Source organism: Dromiciops gliroides, chromosome 2 (genome assembly GCF_019393635.1).
Source record: "Dromiciops gliroides isolate mDroGli1 chromosome 2, mDroGli1.pri, whole genome shotgun sequence".
Lineage (NCBI taxonomy): Eukaryota > Metazoa > Chordata > Mammalia > Microbiotheria > Microbiotheriidae > Dromiciops > Dromiciops gliroides.
Window position 1 is genome coordinate 40,890,000 of NC_057862.1, and position 15,579 is coordinate 40,905,578.

Genomic DNA, 15,579 nt, shown 5'->3' on the forward strand with positions numbered 1-15,579 from the left:
AGATGTATTAAATCTTTGGCTTAATAAATGCTTGTCGACTAATTGTCTATACAAAAGAAATCCTTACCAGGGAGGTTTTACATTTATTTTTCAAGGAGTTCGTATTTATCATATGTCATTTTTCTGTAATTCAGATGCTGAGAGATTGCAAGGGTCATGGGGCCAATCTACCTTGATTTGCAATTCCAAGCAGTTTATTTGATGACTGAATTCCCACATTTCTTCATCTTTGAAGTAAAGATTATGATACTGACTTAAGTCACAGAATTGCTAGTAGAAGTAACTTAAAGATACACTGATTTTGCAAGACTTCAAAAATACGAGTCTTGGAAGGTCTCTCATAGAATTTGAGGGAAGAATTTTCAAGTCATAGCTTTTCAGTTGTGAGATTGTCTTTCACATAATCATAAGGATGAAGCCATGCATGCATTTGGTGTGGAAAGAGAGAAAGGTGGGGAAAGGGAAAAGGAAGCATTAATAGTGTCATCTTTAAAAACAATAAAAAAAAAAAAAAAAAGGGGGCAGCTAGATGGCGCAGTGGTTAAAGCACCGGCCCTGGATTCAGAAGTACCTGAGTTCAAAATCCGGCCTCAGACACTTGACACTTACTAGCTGTGTGACCCTGGGCAAGTCACTTAACCCCCATTGCCTAAAAAAAAAAAAAAAAAAAAAATAGTGTCATCTTCATGCCTGTATAATAGACAGTTTCACAGTTGAATAGATGTATGGTATACATTCACATAGATACATACTAGTTTGCTTTTAATAGTTCTAGGGAATAGAAATAAGAGAAAATACTATATAATACCTTTTGGGGGCTATGTAAAATTGATTTTATATGCTTACTGATTTGTCTTTATTGTTGAATATAGAAATAGGAACTGTGAAGAATGTTATTGTAAAATAAAAAGCTCTAGTTGGTTCTCGATCTCTCAAAAGTATGATTTTCTGTGACTAACCTTGGTGCTTCAGTTTGCTGCTGTCCGCACTCTTGCTTCTTTCAGCCCAGTTGCTATTCCAGGTAGCTGAGATGTTTACAGCTGAGCAGATAATCTATCATTTCTTTGGTTTCTGTCAGAATGTCCCTTAATTCATATACATGATTGAGAATTGAGTACGTGTTTATGCTGGACAAAGAAAACTCCTTTTGAACGCTTTTCAGTTACCATTTTCAGAAGCTAGATTGGATATAACATATAGTTGTTATAGTAGCCATAGCAGATTTGTTTTGTCACAGCCTTTTTGAGAATGGCTATTCCAATGACTATGCCTCTGGTACCAGAGGAGAAGGTACCAGAGTTCAGAGCAGGCAGATCCCGCTCCTGTCCAGTGCTGAAATGGCGGCTTCTTTGGTCACACTGAGAGGCTACAACCACAGGGTCTAGTGGCAAAGGGCTTGGCCTGGGACTCAGGAGAGACTCGGACTCAGGGTCACTGATCATCTTCATGACCCTGGGCAAGTCTCTTTACCTCTGAGCCTCAAAATCCTCAGCTGTAAAACGAGACTAGAACACCCAGGGTTGTTTTGAGTAGCAGACATGGTCGTGTGTAAAGTATTTTATTTACAAATCTTGAAGAGCAGTTAGTTTATGGTTAGTGACACGGTTCCTCCTGATCGTACATCTTGAAAAGAGGAAGCTTGTCAATTAGACCCTTTTTTCAGGCTCTCTGGCCTTGCAGGTTCCCTTACTGCTTTTATTATCTTCCATCTTTCTAATCACCTAGATACTCAAACTTGGATTGGTCTTCACCATTTCCCTCAAACCTATTCCCTTTATTTCTCCAGTCATTTGCCAAGTCTGTCCAAAGGGGACTTCACAGCACCTCTTGAAACCATGGCCACAACCAAGCCTCCTAATTACTTTCTCCATTTCCAGTTTCTTCACTCTCCAATATGTCCCTTATATAGCTGCCAAAATTATTTCCCTAAAACACAAATCTCACCATGTCATTCCTCTGTTCAAGAAACTTCCCCTCTTAAGTATTACACAGGCTGGCTCTACCTTCCCTTTGTAGACTTACTTCATGTGTCTCCTCTTCATATATTTTGTGTTCTAGCCAGCCTGACCCTTTGGCTATTCCCTCAGCTCACCACTCCCATCTCCCAGCCTCAGTGCTTTGGCCTCATCTGTTTCCCATTCCTGGAACCCAAGTGGAAATGAGCTTTTGCAGCCACCTGAAAAATAATACCTATGTGAATACACCCAAGAAGTGGTCAGCCAGGCTTTGCATACAGATGTTCAAGGAGGGAAAACTAACTCACTCCCTCTCTTCTTTACCCCCTTCCTCCTTCCATTCTTCCTTTCCTTCCTTCCTCCCTCCCTCCCTCCTGGGGGAGGGCCATTTGTCATCCTGATCTATATCTTGCCGCTGGACCCAGATAGCTCTGAAGGAGAGGGTAAGGCTGGTGGCTTTGCACAGCCCTCCCTCACTTAAATCCAATGTGGTGCAAGTCATGACATCACCCCAATGTCAGGGTCCACTTCAAGAATGAAGGACAGACAATAGCCCTTCCTTCCTCCCTTCTTCCCTTCCTCCCTTCTTTCCTTCCTCCTCTGCTTCTCAGAATCGTTAGTTTCCTTCAAAATGCTTAGTAAATATTTTGTTCGTTTCAGGTTCAACTCAGAAAGCATTTCTTGGTGCCCCCAGCTTTTCCTGCTTTCTCCCTCTTGAAAAAATTTCTTTTCTTTATTTATCTATGTACATGTTGTATCTTCCCAGTGGAACATAAACTCCTCGAAGGCAGAGGCTTGAATCTCGTTTTGTTTTTGAATGCCCCATACCTTTTATAGTGCCCTGCATACAGTAGGCATTTAATAAGTACTTGTTGAATTAAAACTGAATTAGTGTACTTAAGGGTATAAGCTAGGCTTTTACCCCTCTTCCCTGCTTCCCACACAGGGGAAGGATATGAAAAGCTGTACTACTTCATAATATGACTGGTCAGGCTTTATTACTTGTTTTCTGGGTCTCCATCTTTAGGATGGCTATCTCCCCTCTCATCAACAGAACCCTGGCCACCAAGTAATAAAATGTTTAGCCATGGGTACTGATGGAAGGGACAAACATAAAACATCCCTTCTGCTTCTGCAGTGAAGGAAAAAATGGCCAGAAGGCATGAAGACTCTCAAGTCTTAAGCTCTCTACAAATATTCTTATTAGTGTTCTTACTATTTTCACTTTTGTTGTTGCTTTTTTGTTATTCTTGTTTATTCTTCCTTGTGTTTTTTTTCCTTTTGTTCTGATTTTTCCCTTACAACATGACTAATGGGAAAATATCTATAACATGATTGTAATGTGTAACCTATATCAGATTGCTTCCTGGCCTTCGGAGGGAGGAGGGAAGGGGGGCGGGGGTGGGAGAAAAATAAAACTCCAAAAAAAATATTACATGTAATTGGAAAAAATTTTTAAATAAAAAAAAAAAGTTAGTGTTCTCAGTGGGAAATCTCAATGACCAATGAAGCAAATCACATGAAAGTAAGTTACTCCAGGGTATTGGATAGCTCCTTGATGAAGGATTTATGGAAAATTTGGGGAGTAGGAGTGGGGAGAGGCCTAAAGGGGCAAGTAAGTGAGGGTGACTATCCATACTGATAAAATCCCAGCTGAGCCAAAGCAAGACCTGAAATTCACCTTATATTTGTGATGTTTTCTTGGAGGTGCATCCATTTTCATGCTAGTTAAGATGTATGTGATGTTTTAGGAAGATGGTTTTCTGAATGTGGGTGGTTGGAAGGTCACGAGCCATTGTACACGAACTGCTGTTCTGTATAAGTCTAATGAAAGAGAATCACACAACATTGGCACTGGAATGGACCTTAGCAGTCGTGTGGCCTGACCTCATTTTTCAGGTGAGAGAACAGGCCTGAGAGGTTACAGTCCTAGCTGAGCTCACAAAATCAGCGTGTGCTGGAGTCAGCACTCTCTGATCCCCCAGGTCAGTGCTGTGGGCACTGTGCCAGGCCACATCAAAGGTAGGGCACCTGATGTTCAGTGGCTGATTGGATGGCAGGACTGTCCCAATAATACGAGTTCTGCTTCCAGAGGGACGCAAGAAGTGTAGACTTGAGAGGGAAATTCCTGAGGAAAAAGAAATGCTGATGACTGTCGTCTGACACTATCCTGCAAGTTCAAGGCAGGGACACCCTGGGCTCCTGAGAAAGCCCAGCTGATATGGAGCTGAAGCCATTTTCCAGGGGAAAAGTGGAGTCTCATGGGCAAGGATATGGCCTGGAGAAAAGAGAGAGTGATGAAGGAAGGATAATTTTCCTGGCAGTTACACAGTGCTCGTTGCCGGGGCCTTTTTACTTCTGAGGCCTGTTTACTTTCATTGGAGTTATACTCACCGTTCCTCTTTTGAATGAGCACTATGACCCTGCAGAGCATTGATGCTGCCAACAAACTCAAAGACAGCAAGTCAAAGAAGTAGAGATCAGAGCCAAAGTGATTTTTGTGGAAAACCCAAACCCCTGATAGAGTAGAGGCTGGTAGCCACTAAGAATGAGCTGTGGACAGCTCCTGTCACTGGTGAGATCAAGACTAGGGCAAGTCAGACCATGACTGCCTCTTCATAGGCACCTTGAGCTGTCAGCCATGTTTGCATCTAGTGATGAGATGTAGGAGGGAAGGAGAGTCAGGCTGGAAGCGTGCACTGATTTTAATGGTGATAGCCTGTTGCTGTTTCTACTAGAAGAATAATTTATTAAAAAGAGGGCTATTGAGAGCCAGTAGTAATCTTTTATTTTATATTTCAACTCTGGATCCAGTCTCTTCTTCATATCTTTAGTTTGCGGGGGTAGCACAGTACAGACTTGTTCTCATTTACACAAGGTGGTCCAAAAGTCTTGGTATGGCTTTAAGCTTTAATAACTTCAAGAAAATTGCACTAAGACTTTGGGACTACTCTGTATAAGGTGCTCATTTTCTCATTTTAAAACTCCCCTATGCATAATAATATCTGTACCTTGGTCATTTCTTTGTTGCCTTAATTAAAGTGTAGTAAGAGTGGTAAGTGTTCTTGTGTCCCCTAGAACCAACAACAAAATTATCTTTGCAGAGTAGCCCCTCTGCAAAACTTGGAGATCTCTATTCTCATATTCTCTCTCTCTCTCCCTCTCGTTCCCTCTTCCTCCTTCCCTCCCTCCCTCCCTCCCTCCTGACTATTTAGGGGTAAATTTGAAACTTAGCCTTTTAAGGAATAATTATGTTTAATAGGTCTACTTAACTACTTAAGTAACCTTACTTATAGTTTAGGTGGATTTTTTGAATTTCATTTTAATTCATTTGCTTCCTTTTCTAGCGTGTGTATGATGAAGAAGTGGAAGAGCCAGTTCCCAAGGCTGAAGCTGAAAAAACAGAACAGGTACCTGGGATCTTCAGTCATTTATATATCCTCCAGTCTAGTTAGTAAGCTGGAACAAGCATCGCAGACAGTTTTTAATGTGGAAATAGTCATTTCTGGTGTAGTCGCATCAGCGACTGATAAGTGATTCCGAGTATTTGTACTATATCTAGCATAGTTGGTTTCACATGAGCTAAGTTCTCGAATGCCTCAATGGTGCTTGAGAATCAGAGGTGAACTTCTTTTAGATGAGGTTTTCAGTCACAGCCATGGTTTAGTAACTTTTAGCACAAATGTGTGATGCCTCCAAATCTGTTTTTAGTAACTCTGCGAGATGACCCAGTCTCTGCATCTTGTTCCTAGATTCTGGAAATTCCCATTGGTGAATGGCAGGGACCTGGCCCTGGATGCTCTTTCACAGTCGCTTAGCCAAGACGGGCAGTTTTGTGGATTGAGTTCCCGACAAAGTGCTCATTCAGAGTTAGACAGATACTCAAGCACCAGCACAAACACTGTTTTAAGATTATCTAGCAGTGGGGCAGCTAGGTGGTGCAGTGGATAGAGCACTGGCCCTGGAGTCAGGAGGACCTGAGTTCAAATCCGGCCTCAGACACTTGACACTTACTAGCTGTGTGACCCTGGGCAAGTCACTTAACCCCAATTGCCTCACCAAAAAAAAAAAAAAGATTATCTAGCAGACATGAAGAACGAATTGGAGAGATCCTGGAGGCTGGGAGACTAGTTGTAAACCTAGATCATGCCTTTGACTGCAGTTTAAATCAAGACCTTTTTGTCCTAGTTCCATGCACCTGACTGTCCATTTCTAGCATTGCCCAAGGAGTCATTAACCCAGGGCAGGAAGGAGCAGGGATGGTCATGGGATGACAGTAGAAACAGCCCCATGGCAGATGCAATGCCCCCATCTCTCACTGAAGGAAAAAACTAAAGTCAGTCTTTGGGGTCTGGGTTTTGGCAGCTCTTAACTCATTTTCCCTAAAAATTTTGTCACTCTTGACTCAGCTCTTAAAGAGTATTTTGGCGTCCCATTAGGACACATTGACCATGTTGACAGTCCCTACTGTGCTTTTGTCACTGTTTATAATTGTATCACAGCATCCCAGAGTAGAAATAGGACGTTTGTTTGTTTACAGGAGAAAACTCGGGAACAAAAAGAAGCAGATCTGATTCCCAAAGTCCAGGAAGCTGTCAACTATGGGCTGCTGGTATTGGACAGCGCATTTGAACAACTTGATATAAAAGCTGGAAATTCAGACTCGGAAGAAGAAGAAGCAAATGAAAGAGTAGAGCTGATCCTTGAGCCAAAGGTGAAGGCCCCTGACCCTCAGTCAGGCTTTGGGCACAGGCTTTGGGCTAGCTGGTCTTGGTTTCCTTTCCTTTGGGATCTTTCATTTGAAGTGAGACGAGAGGGACCAAAGCACTAGTTGTAGCAGTAAATGCCACAAGTTTATAAGTTTTTGAAAGCAAATTTATATGGTTCTGATAATTAATTTCACTTGGAGGTAGAATTGGACTAGATTTCCCTTCATTCTCTTTTTTGCTTTGACCTTTATAATAACTTCCCCAAATGATCATTTTCAAGTTTTGAAACCTGCTTTTTTGCCATTTGTACTTTGGACCCCCAGTCACTTATGGTATTTGAGAAAGTAGACTCTAATTAAACTAGCTTGATATTGGCAAATGTTTTTCAAAAAACCCCTGATGCAGCTGTGAAAATTAGCACAGGCCAACACTGCAAAGAAATTGTCTTGTGGGGATGTATTTGAATCAAAATTACAGTTATAAACTTAGCACTAGTACGGTGCTTCCTCAGGGTGCTTGTGGGTGCTACCGTCTGATACCTCATGATTATGATCACTTTTGTGGGAAGAACTGGCTTACTGTAGCCCAGCTTTTTGCTTAGTTTTACCCTTTGTAGCCTCAACTGTGATTCCTCACACTAATTCCAGCATGCATTGTCATTCCATAATACTTTGGCCTCTAAGGTCTCCTCCCATTGAGTGGATGGAGCAGGAGGGATTGAGGAAACAAGATGGCTGATGGGAAAGGGGCAGTCCTTATTTCTAAGTCTCTCTCCAAAGGGGTTTACCTTTAAAGCTTTCATTTGGCTGATTCTCTGCAGGATCTCTATATAGACCGACCCTTGCCTTATTTGATTGGTTCTCAGTTGTTCATGGAGCAGGAAGATGTTGGTCTTGGAGATCTCTCCAGCGAGGGTATGTTTAACACCAGTTTCTAACGTAGAGCCTCTGGTGGTGCTGGTCACAGGGGTTTGTGCTTACAAGAAGTGATTCTCATGTTAATTTTGGTTTTCTGGGGTGCGTTTTAACTAGTCTTCTCTGTTCCCTAAACAGAAGGTTCTTTAAACAGTGATCCAGATAGTGTCCTGGATAGTGAAGAGGAGAAGGATGAAGAGGTAAGTTCTGTGGAGGGCACCGTGATGGGGATAAGGAGCTTTTTGTGAAGTAGTAGGTGACATGCAACAGCTCTCAGCAAGGACAAAGGTCACATCCTGACGAGGAGAGTTGGGACTGCAGATGTAGCCAGTGGTAGACACGGTAGGGAAAATGCCTTCTTCTTCCCTGAGTCATTTGAGCGTGGCAGCTTTAATCTTCGTGTTAATGTGTGCCCGTGCTAGAACAACTCGTGGCATTCAGAATAGGAGGAAGAGCCTTAGAGCGGGAGTCACAGGGACCGGGTTCTGTGGTGGCTCTGAGCCTGGGTGAGTGACTTTGGGTAGTTTCCAGGACAACCAGAGTGAGCACTTTGTCCCCGGCAGCCTCACGGCCAACTGCATACAGAGTTAGGTGAAGAGAGAGGTTCAGAGAAAACAGGCAGTGGGAGTTGGGGAGAGCCAGAGGCCTCCATTCAGGTTGTGATTCTGCCCCTTTGGGCCTGTGTGAGTAGGAGCAAGGTTTTCACCCTCTCTGGGCCATGGCCCCACATCAGTAAAATGCGGCCATTAGCCCAGATGCCTTCTAAGTTCCTTCCATCTCCCAAGTCCATGGGCACACAGCTAGTAAATGTGAAAGGTACAGGTCTCTCCTTATTACAGGTTCATGCTCTTTCCATTATTCCACAAGTCGATTCACCTTTCTAGGCCCCTTTCTGAAATAGACATTCCATACATTTAATGTCAGTATAGAACAATAAGGAAAAGTTTTTAAAGCAGCCTCTCACCCTTTGGGCCAAAAAACCATGGGCCCAACTATAACATTAATCACACTTCATCGCCTTACGTCACTTCCAAATCTGAAACTCTACATTTCAGTTAACCAGTTTTCTGGTCCTTTTTACTCTTTAGAGTTTCTAGGATAGAAAGAGGCTTAAAGGACTTACTGTCTGTTTGCTGTTGCAGTCACTTCAGTCTTGTCCAATTTTTCATGACCCCATTTGGAGATTTTTAGCAAAGATACTGCATACTGGTTTGCCATTTCCTTCTCCAGCTCATTTTACAGATGAGCAAACTGAGGCAAACAGGGTTAAGTGACTTGCCCAGGGTCACATAGCTCACACAGGAAGTGTCTGAGGCCAGATTTGAAGTCAGGTGCACTCTATCCACTATCCCCTACTGTCTGTTTGTTAGATGTTTGTTATTCACTGACAGCTTCACTGCATTAACATAAAATTGGCTTTTGCCCCAGTGGTATTTTGAGCATCGTTGCTATAACCTGATGAAATTAAAGGTACTACCCAATGTGTAAGACACAAATATACCCGGCAGGGTAGATGAGTTAGTATTGGCAGAAGGACTAAGACTCAGATTTCTAGAAATAGAAGCTTTAACATAGAGTGACAGTCCTCTAGGCAGGGAAAAGCCTACCATGACTACTAGTTCTTAAATAGCTTTACTAAAGATGAGAGTGTTTTTTAAAGTAAATTTTATTGACATATTTTGGATTTATACATTGACCAAACTTCCCCTGTATTTCCCTCTCAGAGCGCTGTCATATATTTTTAAAAGAATTTTTTTTAAAGAAGAGAAAAAGCAACAAAACTGATCACTGCAACCAAAAAATCTGAAAGTATATGCCCTATTCTATACTCATGAATTTCTCACATCCACAAAGGAGCAAGGAGAGAAGTTTCTTCTTTGGGGCCAATTTATTTTTTGTAATTTTGCATCATTCAGTTTTGATTGTTTTGTGGTAGTGGCTTTTTCCATTTATTGTAGTCATATATATAGTTATCTTTCATATTACATAAGTTCACATAAGTCTGTGCTTCTCTGTAATCATATTTGTTACTTCTTAGACACAATAATATTTTATTATGTTGGTACACCACATTTTATTTAGTCATTCCCCAGTTGATGAACATCTACTTTGTTTCCAGTTCTTTGTTACCACAAAAAGGTGCTTTTATGAATATTTTTTGTTGCCTTTGAGCCTTTTTATCATTGACTCCTTGGGGTATATGCCTGTAGTGTAATTGCTGCATGAAAGGTTGTTTTTATTTCAATTAACATTAGCTGTATAATTCCAAATTGCTTTCAAAATGGTCATACTAATTCACGGCTCCACCAACTATGTACTAGTGTTCATATCTCCTCAAAACCCCTTTAAACATTGACTCTTCCCATCTTTTGTCATCTTTGCCACTTTCCTGGTTTGTAGCGTTCTTTCATATGGCTATTATTTCTTTTGAGAACTTTTTATTTATATAGTTTGACTGCTTTATCTATTAGAAAATGTCTTTTAGGGGCAGCTAGGTGGCGCAGTGGATAAAGCACCGGCCCTGGAGTCAGGAGTACCTGAGTTCAAATCCGGCCTCGGACACTTGACACTTACTAGCTGTGTGACCCTGGGCAAGTCACTTAACCCCCATTGCCCCACAAAAAAATAAAAAAAAAACAAAAAACAAAGAAAATGTCTTTTAATAAATGAGTTGGGGGGTTGTTTTTTGTTTAGTAAAATTAACAGATAATTTGAATCCTTTCATTAGTATTTAGTATCATTTTCTTCTCTAGCTTCTATAAGGAACTGATAACAATCAGAGAAATGAGTGAATTGGATTTCTTTTTACATAGTGAAATATTCGCTCTGCAATTGGGACAAGCTAAACTTCTGCAGTTAACTAAATCTGGACTTCTATAGCCACAAAATATATAAGATCAGTCATACAGATTGACAGAAATTAGTAGCCATTTGCAAAAGGGACTTTTAAAATCAGCCATTTTAAACTCCATGGAAAGAAAATTTTAATATTGGCAGCGCTCGTCTCTAGTATGTTGGTAGCATATGAAATCACAAATAGATTGCAAAATGGAATAGTACCTTGACTTTACAAATTAATCTGCCTGAAAGACCTAAAATTTGAAATTATGACCTGTAACATTTGTACTAACAAAAATTGATTTGTTTCTATTCAAGGAGTCAGATGATGACTTTGGCAATCAGAGTGAGAATGATCAAAAGCCGGTAAGGTTACTATTTTGAAATAACTCAGTTCATTTCTGGCTTATGAGAGGATTTAATAATGTATATCTTCCACCAAAACTACTAACTCTTAAACTATTGATTAGCTTGGTTACCACTTTATGTTGCTTTCTTTTGTATCCCAGCTTAGAGAATTAGAAAAAGTTTTTTGAACTGAATTTTCCAACTGTTAAAATATGATCCACAAGACCAGACAGTGTGTTTTAAGCCTCTTCTGCCTTTCATTTAAAACTCTTCTTTGCATTGGTTTTTTTTTCCTTAACCACTCTCTATTTGTATTTCCTATTAATGAGTTCACAAATTTAATAATAATAGAAATAGTAACAACAATAACTAGTATTTAAGGTTTGCAAAACATGTTACATATGTTATCTCAGTTTAGCTTGGATTCAAGTAATTGCACCTCCATTAAGAGGCGCTCTCTACTTCAGTGCTTACTGTCTAACAGGTAGTGAAATTTAAAAAAAACTTTTCAAGCCAATTGTGAGCAGGATATGAGAAGATAAAAGTCTTTGCAAATTAGTGAGATGTTGAGCTTTCAGTAATGAAAAAGGCTTTATCCCAAAGGTGTGCATTCTCTGTGCCTCATATTCAGTAAGGGAAACTGTTTTAATTGACTCTTTTTTCACCCTTTTTAGTCAAAACCTGTTTCATTTTAGAGAGAAGACCCTAAAGCTTTAAATTAATGGTATCTGTCGCCTTAACAATCTGAGCACAGTTTCCTGTAGCAATCTAAGTTTTAATCTGGAATTTCTGCTATTGCTCCTCAGCACATAGCACTGATAAGTGATGAAGAAGAGGATGAAGATGGTTGTGATCTCTTTGGTGATTCTGAAAAGGAAGAAGAAGAAGATGAGGTCAATGGAGAAAGTACCAGACCTGTAAGAGAACTGCTTATTCTGTGGCCAGGGTGAGGTAGAAGCATTTCCTCCTCAGTTTATCTTTTCTTGTCCTGTAGTTTACAGTTAATGTTGGGACAGTAGTTTTAAAAACACCACGATTGTATTTGGTTCTCAGAAGGTAGTTCAAACATCAGACCATTTGACAACCATTTTCTTGTTTGTCACCCTCCCAATTTTAGCATCAAGTATTTATTGCCATGCCAGGAACTTAAGGCTCAAGATGTTTCCTTCCCCACTAAAGTTTCATTTCAAGCAGTGTCCTTGTCTACAGATCTGGGCAGTAACATATAAGGGCACAGGAGAACTGGAAACTTAGCGTGGGTCGGAATATCCCGTAGGTTGCGCTTCCCACCTGGGTGATCTGCTGGGTTATATTGATCTGCTTCTATATTTATGTCCCCATTTATTCCCCTTTATTTTAATTTCTAGTCTTATCACTGACCCCATAAAGGTTTTAGTAAGTATCCTGTTTAGAATTGACCTGAAAGCTATCAGTTGCTTTCGGTACATTGCAAAGCAGTTTCCTCATCTCTCACTTTTGTACATACATATAGAAAAGAAATCGCCCTGCTTCATTTGCTGACGAGCTGGCAGCAAGAATCAAAGGAGATGTGACAAGCCGAACATATGAGGGGCAGACAAGTAAGCCCCCTGCATTTATTATTTGAAATTTCCTTCTTCCCCTCTCCAGAAACTGAAAGGACTAGATTTCTCTCCCTAGATTTCATCACATACAACATTTTTCACTTTTATTCCTTGATATGGACGGCCTATGAGGCTTTGCTTAAAATAAATTTGGACATTGTTCAAAGAAACCGCTAGCAGAATGTATAATTGTGATGACTTATAAATTAATAGCAACATGCTATGCATTTCAGTTGCATGTGAAGGCAGAAAGAATACTAAAATTAGATTTTGGATTTGACCTAATTTTATTTACCGTTTAGTCCTCTCTGACATTAACATAAGATAAAGACCTTCTATGAAAAAGTCTTTACATAAATTCTGAAACTTTCTCTTTAAGTCACAGCCTCAGGGGAAGCAAAAACCAAGAAAACAACTAAAGAGAAGAAAGATGTCAAGAAAGTTCCCTCTGATGGTAGGCCTTTCTCTGTTTCATTGATACTGAATTATAGGCCTTATGGTGCAGAATGTCCCTATAAAATGCCCAAAAAGCTCATGACTGAGATTCTGGAAGAAAATGGTTTTCAGGGGAGGAATATTCTGGACAGTAAGTCACGGTGGCTTGGTAGGGAGCTTTCTGAACTCACACGTAGAGGGGACAAGTACAAAAGCGGATCGGGTAATGTAAATAACAAGGGACAAATAGAGAAGTTTTACCCACATTTCAAGTCTCATCTCAGATGCTGCTACTTTTCCCTCAGTCTTGATCTCTACCTGGAAGTGATCTTTTCCTCCTGAACTTTCATAGATTTTTGTCTTCTTTACACACTTCATACTATTTGTGTCTGTCTTTGTCTTCCCCCTTCCTTAAGTGCCGGTTTCCTTGTATTCCTTTCAGACACTAGCACAGTGTCAACAAGTAGGGGCTTCATCACTTCTTGTTGAATGAAAGGACTGTTACTGTGTGCTTCATTTTAGGGCACTAATAAACTGAAATTAACTTCGAGGAGGACAGGGATGGTAAGGGGTTTGACAGTTGTATTCTATGAAGAGTAATCTAGAAATTGAGTGTGCTCATCTTGGAGAAGAGAAGACTAATGGCCAACCTAATGGCTATTTTCAAATATTTGAAGGGCTGCCAAGTTGAAAAGGAAGAGGCTTATTTTGTGTTCTTTCAGAAAACTGAAGTAAAATTATTAGGTGGAGGTTTTAGTCAGATCTGAGCTCAGTATAAAGGCTCAGTACAAACAGCTGCTCAGAAGTTGGATTAGGTGACCTTTTGGAGAAGTAATCCCTCTCTCAGAGGCAGTATCAGAAATGAGTTGATCTCCAAGGTTCTGTCCAGTCTGAAATACTGCTCACCCAGGGCTGATTTCTATATTCAGAGATCCTTGTAAACTCTTACATACAGAGTCTTCCCTGACTAAGAAGGGAAAGTGACCATCCCTTCATAAAATCACCTGCTCTTCTAAAACTGACTTAGCGTCTTGGGCCAGTCCCGTAGCTTTTCTGAATGTAAACTTGGAACATTTCGCTTCTGTTCTCTTCAGCATTCCTGAAACCTGCTTGCTGCTAATCCTTGCACATAGTTTGAGTATTTTAATAGAATCTGTTAACCCAATGAGTACTGCATAGCTTTGCAGTACAGATTTCTATTGTCCTCTTGGTTTTGTACACGGATTCCAGAGGGCAAGGACCAAGCAGAGCACCTTAAACAAATTGTTTCGATGATTTATACAATGTTGCCGTTGTTGTAGAATCAGAAGCCGCAGATTTGAAACCCCTCCGATTTGAGTTCGGGGCTTAGCTGTGGCCATCCTCATCCTGCATTCCAGCTGAAAGATTTGCAGGTGGCTACAAAGTAGAACTCTGCATTATTTCCATTTCTCAGAATTGTGTTTTTGTTTTCTCTTTTTCCCCCAGATGAGGACGACATGTTTAAACCACCCAAACCTGACGGATGATGACTTCTCCACCATTTGGCTCTAGAGGGGGCCTTTTTAGTGGCGAATGGACTCTTTGATGATGATGAGGTCAGAGGAGGGGGTAGGAGGCAGAAAAGAAATGGTCTGTTCCTCCTTTTACCAAAATGATTCTCTACCTCAAGTAGCCCCTGTTCTTTTTCCTACTTCGACGGCTATCCCCTGATATCCTTTGATGTGTAAAGGAGAGTCATTTGCAGCTTCTCTGACCAGAAGACTATACAGTACTCCCTACATGATACTCCTGATTTATAGGCATTAATTCCTGAGGTGGTCTCTGATTATTCAACAGCTTTAATTCAGGAGGCCAAACTGTATCCAAATTACACAGAGCACCCTGGACTTTGCAAGGGTTCTTTTCTACACAGGGGAGTAAAAATCTTAGTTGTCTGTAGTTACAAAGGAATCTTGGTGTTTAATACTTCATTTTTTTTTTAACCCATTTGATTTCCATGTCATGATCAATCAGAGTGACCTCTTTTCAGAAGCCCCTAAAGACAATGAAAATCAAGCCCCGATTAATGAAGGTAAGGATGGATGAGGTCTGAATGTATTTTTATTATATGGGGAAGAGGTTTGCAAGATTTTTTTTAAACCTATTTTAAGGTTCTAAATTCTCTTAGTTTGTTCCCAGGAATTCTTTTGTTAGGCATAATTCTGTCAGTCCAATTAAAAGCAATCCAATCATATCACTAATGAAAAAAAAAAAGCATTTTCTGTGAACCCTGTACTCAAACCTAGCCCATGGGCAACTTGTAAAATGTTCCCTAATCTGACTCTTGTTCTTACAAAGACTGACGAGACAAATGACTTATAATAAGTATTGAATATGGGTAAAACCAAATGTATTCTAAAGGAGTATTTCTGAGATTTTGCTTGCGTATGCAGTCGATCAATAATGATAGCTTACAATTTAGCATTCTAAGATTTGCAAAGCACCTTTTTGGGGCAGAAATAAAATCCTATTTATATTATCCTAATCTCACTTTAAAGTGTCCTTGGATTATGTTAACCACCTAAAAGAAATGGTGTTAAGTTAAAAAAAACAACAATGCTAAATTCAGTTTAAAAGTAGCACATGTAGGGTCAATTAACGTCAGCTACCAAAATAATTCTCCAGTTTGACTTCAAAAAAAGGTGAATTTAATTATTTGTTTCCTTATTCCAGAGACTTCATCATCCAAACCTGGAAAAAAGATACCAGCAGGAGCTGTGTCTTTATTCTTAGGTATATCCGATCTTAAGGTTTCATCTTTTGACTTTTTTCATTT

The 15,579-nt window shown here is 40.2% G+C and overlaps 1 protein-coding gene across 1 annotated transcript in view; it reads left to right on the forward strand.

Moving 5' to 3' along the window:
• Positions 1-15,579, forward strand: part of WASHC2C (WASH complex subunit 2C) — a 51,826-nt gene that overhangs the window by 2,969 nt on the left and 33,278 nt on the right. Inside the window, 14 exon segments of the mRNA XM_043982725.1 lie at positions 5,303-5,365; positions 6,496-6,669; positions 7,485-7,578; positions 7,717-7,778; positions 10,735-10,782; positions 11,571-11,681; positions 12,257-12,344; positions 12,727-12,801; positions 14,250-14,278; positions 14,280-14,300; positions 14,302-14,333; positions 14,335-14,359; positions 14,778-14,835; positions 15,477-15,536. Of these exon segments, the coding sequence (XP_043838660.1) occupies positions 5,303-5,365; positions 6,496-6,669; positions 7,485-7,578; positions 7,717-7,778; positions 10,735-10,782; positions 11,571-11,681; positions 12,257-12,344; positions 12,727-12,801; positions 14,250-14,278; positions 14,280-14,300; positions 14,302-14,333; positions 14,335-14,359; positions 14,778-14,835; positions 15,477-15,536 (940 nt within the window).